The sequence below is a fragment of the Gossypium arboreum genome, chromosome 3, assembly GCF_025698485.1.
Source record: "Gossypium arboreum isolate Shixiya-1 chromosome 3, ASM2569848v2, whole genome shotgun sequence".
Lineage (NCBI taxonomy): Eukaryota > Viridiplantae > Streptophyta > Magnoliopsida > Malvales > Malvaceae > Gossypium > Gossypium arboreum.
Genome location: NC_069072.1, coordinates 19,878,031 through 19,887,395, shown reverse-complemented (window position 1 = coordinate 19,887,395; position 9,365 = coordinate 19,878,031). Strand labels below are relative to the sequence as shown.

The window sequence follows — 9,365 nt, the reverse complement described above, 5'->3', positions numbered from 1 at the left end:
CTCGTCGAAATTGTGGTTTTGAAACCACTATTTCCAGCACCACTAAAATTAGGTTGTTACAAGCTTTCCCGAAGATAACAAGGTCATCAGCAAAAACAAGTGAGAAAGTGATTGTCCTGACATGGATAAGCAAATGGTAGACTAGAGACCAGATCTCATAGATGAATTAATACTCAGACCCAACCATTCCATGGAAAGAACAAATAGATAAGGAGACAGAAGACACCCTTGTCGAATGCCTCTGACTAGACTGGACTTTAGTGCCCATTCCAGAGGATTTGCATAGTTGAGCTTTTGATGGCTGACATAATGAAATTTCTAAGGAAAACTGGAATGTTTGTCGCTTGGAGGGAGGCGTTTATGAATTCCCAACTGACTCGGTCATATGCTTTCTCTAAATGAATCTTAATAGTTATCCATTTTATATGCTTGCTTCATATTGAGTAGATGACTTCTTGGGCCATTCGATGTTGTCTGTGATGTTTTTTCCAGCAATAAAGCCAGCCTACTTATTCTCAATAATCTTCACGATCAATTTGTAAAGAACTGATCAGCATAATCTTCAGGATTGCGAACCTTAAGGATAAACACAAGCAAAGTATTATTAAGCTCCCTATCAACAATCTGCCCATCAAAGATTTTCCTAACCCAATTGCAAATAGCACTACCAATCAACTCCCATTGACTCTAAAACATTAGTGCATGACACCTATCGCTGTCGAGCACTTTCAATAGAGCCATGTCAAACATGGAAGCTTTTATCTCTTTATTCGAAACTTCTTTTCTTAAGAAAACCTCATCATTATAATTAAGTTTAGGAAAAGAACTAGCGGGTAGTGAAGTCGTGGAATCTGGAAGCTCACTATACAATTTTTGAAAAAACTTAACTGCCTCAGACTGGAGACGCTCATCCTCGAAAATCCATTCACCCTTTTCATTATTCAAAATTGAAATTTCATTGTGATTCCTTCTTTGAATCATGCGGGAGTGGAAAAATTTAGTGTTCCGATCTTTAAATTGCAACCAATTGCACCTAGCCTTTTACTTCCAAAGTAGCTCTTCATGATGGGGAATACACTGTCTAAAATTTAGTACCTCCGTCTTTAAAAATAGTCAAAGATTAAATTTTAAGTAAATTATTGTCATATACAAAATAAATACAATAACAAAATAAATCTGCTTTTTAATGTCGAATTAAAAGTTAATAGAAAAATCTTTAATATTGAATACAAAAATTAAGGTAATTATTATAAGAAAAAAATCATATGAATTAAAAATAATTTATATAAAGTAAAATCAGTATTTAAAGTTCATCTTTCGTCCTTTCATTTTATGCATGTATGTAGGACTATAAATAGATTCACAGAGAGACGATGAAACACAACAAAAATTATAAATCAATTTCAGTTTTTGTAACCTTATTTTCTTACTTCAAATTTTCTTATTTTTACTTTTATATTTTTTAATTTTATTTTGCATTATTTGTTATAACATTATTTATTTTCTCTATTTTTTTATATTAAGATTAGGGACAAAGCCAAAATTTTTTTAAGAAAGGCGAAATTATATTTTAATTTTTATAATAGTAAAATGTAATTTTAAATAGTTAAATTAAAATTTTAAAAATTTTAAAAACCAAAATAAAAAATTTCTATTTTAGGAGGTCGAGACCCCTAGTAGCCCCCTAAATTCACCTCTGATTAAGATTATAGAAGAAAATCGTACACTAAGAATTTGAAGAATGATTTCGGTGAGAGAGTGATCAAACAACTACAGTGCCAAGTTAAGATGTATATGACATTGTACAACAAACAACTTAAATTTAATGAAAAATTGTTGAAATGAACAATAATATTACAAAGATTTATTAAAAATTATTAATTCAACGAATCGGTGAATTGAACAATATATAATATCTTATATAATGTTTATGCTATATTATTTTATATTATTTGTGAAAATATACAAATTTAAAAAAAATATATATTTTAATTACTACATAAAATTAACTCATGCGTACCACAGGATAAACTAATATATATTATAAAAGAAGGAATATAAACATATATGAAAATTTTGTGTTGTAGATTAGTTCTTTGAGTTACAAAATACTTAAATTTTTTTTTTGGTGAAACCGAAATACTTAATTTGTACCCTTAAATTTTGTCATTTTTCTACCAATATACTTCATTAATTATTACTCTATAATTTTTATTCTTAATTAATAAATTATCCTAAATTAATAATTTACCATATAAAAATTTTGTTAATATTTTATAAAATAATATTTTCATATTTAAATTATTTTTCTAGAAAAATTGTAACACAATATCAATTTTTAAAAATTGGTAATTATTTTTATGTATTTATAGGTATTTTCCATTTTTATAAAATAAATTTTCAACTGATCTACACAACTAAATTTATACATTACACATGTATGTAAACTAGTTTATTATACAATATAGTTTTACTTCGTGTAATTACTACAAAGTAAAATTATTCTAATTAAGATAGATAGCATCTATCAATTATTCTGATAAATTAAATATAGTGCTAAAAATTCAAATGGTTATTAAAGCTTTTGTAAAATCTAAATCATCTTTTGATATATTATAAATTAAACCATTCACAATTTATGTTTTTTTCTTAATAGTTAATATAATAATTTTAAATAATATATAATTAATATAAATAGATTATATTATAAAAATTACTATTTAAAACAAATGCAATAGTTTTCTTTTTAATTAATGGAAACATAATAATTTAATTATAAAATTTAACCTTTTATTATATAAAATTATTTGATAAAAGTCTTGAATAGTTTGTTAACCAATCATTTTAGTAAAATTAGAATTCTTATTTTTAAAAGTGTAAATCTTATAAATAATAAAAATTAATATTATAATAATGAATTCAAAAAAAAATTGATTTTATTTTAATTATAATAGGAAATAAAATGAATTGTTGGTTTTATTTTAATAAAATAATAAATTGTGATGAGAATGAAATAGCAAAATTGCAATGAATTATGAGGCGTAAAAAAGTGGAATTTGCCATGTTTTAAATTCAGTTTGAAAAGAATTAAAAGTCTTAATAAGTTTAAATTTTATTTTTATAATTTAAAAAAAAAGAAAGAAATTAAAAGTCGTATAAGTTAAAAGTATCTCGTCTTCTTATTTGGTTAGCAATTTTGCAGTGCCCTTTTTCTTCCCCCTTAAAAGCTCTCTCACAAGTGAAAGAGAGTAAGACACAAGTTTGCTCACTCCATTTTGAGCTGAATCTCTTTATTTGCAGGTCAAATTATCTAAGCTTCTGTCTTTCCATTTTATGCTCTTCTTTTTGTTAATGGGAATCCTAAGCTCCACCGATTTCGATCGTCGGCGATCGGCGATCGGCGATTGGGATCGTCGGCGATCAAGCTGAAATCTTAGGGGGAGGGGGATTCAGCGATTTTCCGGTAAAACTGGTCCATGTGCTTAGGTTTGCTCAAGTTTTATAAGTAAAATAAATAAAAATATAAATAAAACAAAGGGTCCCTATCTTTTTTTATTCACCCACCTCTTATCAAATTATCAAGCTTTATTCTTTTCGAGAGGAAAATAATATTAATATTATTAATAATTTAGCCCCTCAGATTTCGTTGAACCAGAGGTTGTGATAAGTCAGTTACCATAGTTTAGAGGAAGCTTACGTTTTGTATACATATGGAGAAGAACAGAAACTCTCACCTCTTCCTTACAAAATCAACATAAAATAAAATAAATTTTCTCTACCCTTTTTCTTTTTCTTCTTTAAAATCCCAACCTGAATCTATTTTTCCAAGTCTTGCTAGATAAAACAGAGCAGAGCCTTTTGATTAGAATTTCCCCCTCCCCTTATTTTTGGGTCGTGATTCTCTTCAATTATTGAGAGTTGCTGATGGGTTTTTGAGGAATCATGGGTCTTTATATGTAATTTTCATGTCTTTGTTATGCTGCCTTGATCTTTGATGACATATTATTAAACATGTAATGTAATTCTGCTCTGTTCTTTGGATTATCCTTTTTTTTCCTCTGCTTATCAAGGTTACGTGATCGAGTGTACTTGGCCAATTTTAATTATCTGATGGTTTTGATGATCTGGGTTTCTTAAAAGATGATTTTTTTTTATAAAAAAAAACCCTGTTTTGAACGGTGGATGTTAATTTTGCTTGCCTGATTGATTGTGATCAGGTCAATGATCAATCTGACTTTTTTTTTTTTAATAGAGTTTACGTAAACAGGAGTGTCTCCTCTGTGTGGGGAATTCTTTGCTTTTCTGGGTGTGGAATATGCTTTTCATGGAGGACTAGTAATCTTCTCTTTAAAATTCTCTTCTTTCGGTGCTTCCTCCTTAAATTTTGTGGTTTAAAACTCTTCTATCTTTTCATCATTTTCTAAGGGCTTTTCTGCCACTGTTGTTCTTTTTCTGTTTTTGGTGTCTCTGTGGTTCCCCATTTTGGCTTTCCACCCTCAATTTGGATCATCCAACCTGCTCTGTTTTCGTTGGCTTTATCCCTCGTTGTATGATCCGACTCTGCACTATTTGGTTTTGGGATAAATTTGCACAAGTGGGTTTTTCTTTTTAAAAATGCCCTCTTGTTTATGATTTGTGAAATGATCACATGGTTTGTGGTGTAAAATGCTTTTTACCCTTTTCTCTTGTCATTTTAAGGAGTTCATATGAAAACCTTTTTCCCTTTTTTTCTTTTGGTTTTTCTATTTGTAGGTTTGAGACTTGAAGTTTGCTGATCCAATCCATTATTTAAGGTAGATATTTTTGGCACTTGTAGATTGAACTAATAAGTCAACACAGGTTTAGTATTTAGGAGGCAGTTTGGATCATTGGAGGGTTTCTTAGTGATTATTGTACCCATGTTTCCTAATTGCCAGCAATTTAGATAATCTTATTTGCCAAGTTTGGGCACTTCAAAAGTTGGGCAGTGCCCATGGATGCCACAACAAGCGGAACCCCTACCGTTCAATACCATAACATACCTGATCAGCCAATTACAGCTATTGTTGCTGCCCCTGTTTCTGCATTTCTGCGACAAGTACGCCATTGCTTCGGGGACTCCACTCCTGGAGAATTCCCCTTAGCTGCCAATCCTTCCATTGTTCTTCATGTTCTCACCACGTGTAATTTGGATCCTCAAGATCTCGCAAAACTAGAGGCGAGTGGATTTTTCTCTTAACCTTTTGAACATGAAAGTTCTTTTAAATGTTGGAATTGATAATGCTGGCTGATTTGATTTTGTAAATGTGTCTTCCAGGCAACATGCTCCTTTTTTAGGCAGCCGGCAAACTTTGCCCCTGATTATGAATTGTCCATATCAGAGCTTGCTGCTCTTGACATGTGCCAAAGAAGAGCTATATTTAAGCCAATGACTGATGAAGAACGTCAAAGTTTGAAGCATAGATGTGGGGGGTCGTGGAAATTGGTCCTGAGGTTTCTGCTGGCTGGGGAAGCATGTTGCAGGAGAGAGAAATCACAGGCGATTGCAGGGCCTGGTCATAGCATTGCTGTGACATCCTCGGGTGCAGTTTACTCTTTTGGCTCTAATAGCTCAGGACAGTTGGGCCATGGCAATACTGAAGAAGACTGGCGGCCTCAGCAAATAAGGTTGCCAATACTTTTGTCTCTGCATATGCCTGATGGTTTAAAAGTGTATGCAAAGGGTTAATGGAACTCCACTATTTTGTAGATCTTTGCAAGGCATTCGAATTATCCAAGCAGCTGCTGGGGCCGGCAGAACAATGCTGATTAGTGATGCTGGGAGAGTTTATGCCTTTGGAAAGGATTCCTTTGGTGAAGCAGAATATGGGGTTCAAGGAACTAAATTAGTTACAACTCCCCAGCCTGTTGAGTCTTTGAAAGACATATTTGTGGTTCAAGCTGCAATTGGGAACTTTTTCACAGCTGTGTTATCCAGAGAGGGCAGAGTTTACACATTCTCTTGGGGCAAAGATAGCAAGCTTGGTCACAAAACCGAGCCAAATGATGTGGAGCCCCAGCCCCTATTGGGGGCACTTGAGAACATACCTGTGGTGCAAATTGCAGCTGGATATTGCTACCTTCTTTGCTTAGCTTGTCAACCAAGTGGCATGTTAGTTCATCTAAATACCTTTTCAGAGGCTCCTTAAATTTAATTTTAAAATGACATACAAACTGTGCTTTTGATAACTTATTGTCATAAACCTTTGATATGATGAATGACAGTCCTGAATTCTGAAATTATGATAGTATTGGATTTTTCTAGAATCACAAAGTCCGTCTATCCATTAGTTCCATATGTATCATATGTCATTGTTTGTTTATTTGAATGTTTTACAGGAATAATAACTTTTTGGTGTGCCCTCTTTTGGAATAATTAGGTCTGTGTACTCTGTCGGGTGTGGCTTGGGTGGAAAGCTTGGACATGGCTCAAGAACAGATGAAAAGTACCCTCGATTAATTGAACAATTTCAACTTTTGAACCTCCAGCCAATGGTGGTTGCTGCTGGTGCTTGGCATGCTGCTGTTGTTGGTCGGGATGGAAGGGTTTGCACATGGGGTTGGGGACGTTATGGGTGCTTAGGTCATGGAAATGAAGAGTGTGAATCAGTTCCAAAGGTCGTAGAGGCATTAAGAGATGTCAAAGCAGTTCATGTTGCTACAGGGGACTACACAACCTTTGTGGTATCTGATGATGGTGATGTATACTCTTTTGGTTGTGGCGAATCTGCCAGCCTCGGACATAATACTGCTGGTGAAGGACAGGTTTGAACTTCCCTTAAACTTTCGTTAGTGATTTAATCATTCTCTTACTTGGTTTACAGAGGATTCTCCTTGGTCTCCTAAATTATCAAATAGAGGCTTTACAGGATGCTTGAGCTAAGTTTAAGCCTCAAACCTGATTAATATTTTATACCATTTTACCATTTTTTAATAACCAAATGCACATTGGACAACTCCTGAAATAATTTTCTAAAGGAAAAGAAATATCAACCATTTAAATTAGTTTCAAAGTTACAGTACATTTTCAATATTCTGTCTTGTAATGTGATGCATATGTCTCCATTTGTTAGGTTTACCGCATGGAAAATAATTTCTTACTATATTTCATGGCATTGATCGTTATCTGTTTGGTTTTTGAACACTGAAATGAACACTCCATTTTGATATGCAATTTCACTCCTTCGATGTGCCTTGCTTTTGAGAGTCACATTTGAGAAATTTTTAGATTTAAAAAAAAAAAGGGGGAAGCAGCATCTCACGTGGACTTGTCAGTTAGGCTGTTTGCATCAAAGAACTGGCATTGTCTTTGTTAAGCACAGATAGTTTTAACTGGAAAACTGATATTACAGTGCTGTCCTTGAACATGAAAATGGAAGGGGCATACGAATTCATTGAGCTGCCAAAGTGAAGTATTTGGTCTAGTAACTGTCATCATTTTTGTTTATTGCTTATGTAGCAGGGAAACAGGCATGCCAATGTGTTGAGTCCAGAGCTGGTAATGTCATTGAAGCAAGTGAATGAACGGGTGGTACAGATCAGCCTTACAAACTCGATATACTGGAATGCTCATACATTTGCACTCACCGAGTCCGGGAAGCTTTATGCATTTGGTGCGGGAGACAAAGGTCAGCTAGGCATAGAGTTAGCTAACAATCAGACAGAAAGAGGAAACCCCGAGCGGGTTGATATCGATCTCAATTAGGAATCCAATGGCTTCTCCTCCCATTTGCATACACCATGGGTGATTCATTAGATTCTGGACAATCACGCATTGCATGTGGTGTTTTAAGTTTCCCTGTTTATTTTGTAAATAGAAACAAGCAAAAAATGAAATTGTGAAGATTTTAAGTTTAGGAGTAGCAAAGGGCCTTAAGTTGGTCTGATTTCCTAAGAAAAAATGGTTAGCACATAGGCCTTAAGTTGTTAATAGCTGAAACATCTCTGTTCAGGTTCATTGATTACTTATGTTAAAATTGCATTCTTAAATTCACTGGCGTTCAAATGGTTAAGGTACATCGGAGCGGTCAGGGTTGCTGAAATTTTACCCCCATTTTCTTCCTTGCAAGGGTCTCTGAGTTTTAGAATAATCAAGGGAAATGAATTCTCACTACTACGCTCCTTGACGTCAATTTCAAGGTTTTACCAAACCTTATTTGAGTACAACAGTTTATTTCTTAAAATTTAATTATCAATGTATGAGTGATTCACTCAATTCATCAATAACAACTGAACTCGAGGGACTTACAAGCATTCTCCTTTTTGGGGCGTTCCTTGAAATACATTAATTAAAATTTCTTCAGGTGTGTTTGAAGGACTACTTCTAGCATGGAATAGAGGATTTCCCAAACAATACAAGTTGTTTGTAGTGGGGTAGCAATGATGCATGGTTTAGTTGTAGTCCGGCAGATTGAAGCAATGAATTCTAAGTATTGGCTGAACTCTAATAATTTTACCGGGTTTTGCAATTTTATACTATAATATCTAAAGTTATTTTGCATAATTTTAATGGATTTTCATTAAAATTATTATCTAGTATATTAAACAACCAATGACTTGTTTCTAGTTGTTTAATTTGTTCCTTTTTAATGGTGTAAATTTTTGTCACATATTGTATTATAAAATTGAAAAATCACGGTAAATTAATTAGAGTTAGACCATTGATTTATACTAAACAATATATAGAAGAATTTGATATACAAATTAAGGAGTTATTAGATTAAGAATTGATAGAAAAAACTAATAGTCCACATTCTAGCTCAGTCTTTATAGTTAGAAATCATGCGAGAAAAAAAAGAGGTAAAGCTAAGATGGTCATTAATTATAAAAGATTAAATCAAAATATTATTTTTATGGTTATTTTATTCCAAGAAAAGATGTATTAATTAATCAAGTCAATTTAATTAATCAAGCCAAACAAGTAAAATACTTTAGTAAGTTTGATTATAAATCAGGATTCTGGCAAATCATACTACCAGAAGAATTTAAACCTTTAATAACTTTTAGTGCACCCAATGGATATTACGAATGAAAAGTTAAGCAATTTAAATTATGTAATGCACCACAAATATTCCAAAGATGGATGGATTTTATTTTTAATAAATATAAGAAATTCGTGTAGTTTATATAGATGATATTTTGATATTTTAGATACTCTAGAATTACATAAAAATATTTAAATATTATTTTTCAAAAATTCATAAAACATGGAATCACATTAAGCCATAAGAAAATAGAATTAAAAAATATAAATAGAATTTTAAGGATTAAAATTATCTGCAGATGGTCTTAAACTACAAGATCATATTATAGTAAAAAAAAAGAATTTTCTAAAAGAATTATAGATA

At 32.3% G+C, this 9,365-nt stretch overlaps 1 protein-coding gene across 9 annotated transcripts; it reads left to right on the top strand.

Moving 5' to 3' along the window:
- Positions 1-3,139: 3,139 nt before the first annotated feature.
- On the top strand, positions 3,140-8,007 carry LOC108452936 (ultraviolet-B receptor UVR8). Of its 9 annotated transcripts, none has more exons than XM_017765108.2 (7): positions 3,140-3,300; positions 4,753-4,793; positions 4,917-5,197; positions 5,297-5,646; positions 5,729-6,130; positions 6,399-6,783; positions 7,478-8,007. In XM_017765108.2, the coding sequence occupies exons 3-7, from the start codon at positions 4,973-4,975 to the stop codon at positions 7,721-7,723; spliced, it is 1,608 nt and encodes a 535-aa protein (XP_017620597.1). In that variant the 5' UTR covers positions 3,140-3,300; positions 4,753-4,793; positions 4,917-4,972; the 3' UTR covers positions 7,724-8,007. The 9 variants fall into 9 exon arrangements, with proteins under 9 accessions (XP_017620597.1, XP_052881517.1, XP_052881520.1 ...); XM_053025557.1 differs by having other exon boundaries at positions 3,140-3,956; XM_053025561.1 differs by having other exon boundaries at positions 3,141-3,300; positions 7,481-8,007.
- Positions 8,008-9,365: the final 1,358 nt, after the last annotated feature.

Excerpts from the sequence above, each read along its gene's own strand:
- LOC108452936 (XM_053025560.1), top strand. The coding sequence starts at position 4,973 with ATGGATGCCACAACAAGCGGAACCCCTACCGTTCAATACCATAACATA. Across the intron at positions 5,647-5,728 it reads TGGCGGCCTCAGCAAATAAG|ATCTTTGCAAGGCATTCGAA; the intron begins GTTGCCAATACT and ends ACTATTTTGTAG. Across the intron at positions 6,784-7,477 it reads ATACTGCTGGTGAAGGACAG|CAGGGAAACAGGCATGCCAA; the intron begins GTTTGAACTTCC and ends TTGCTTATGTAG.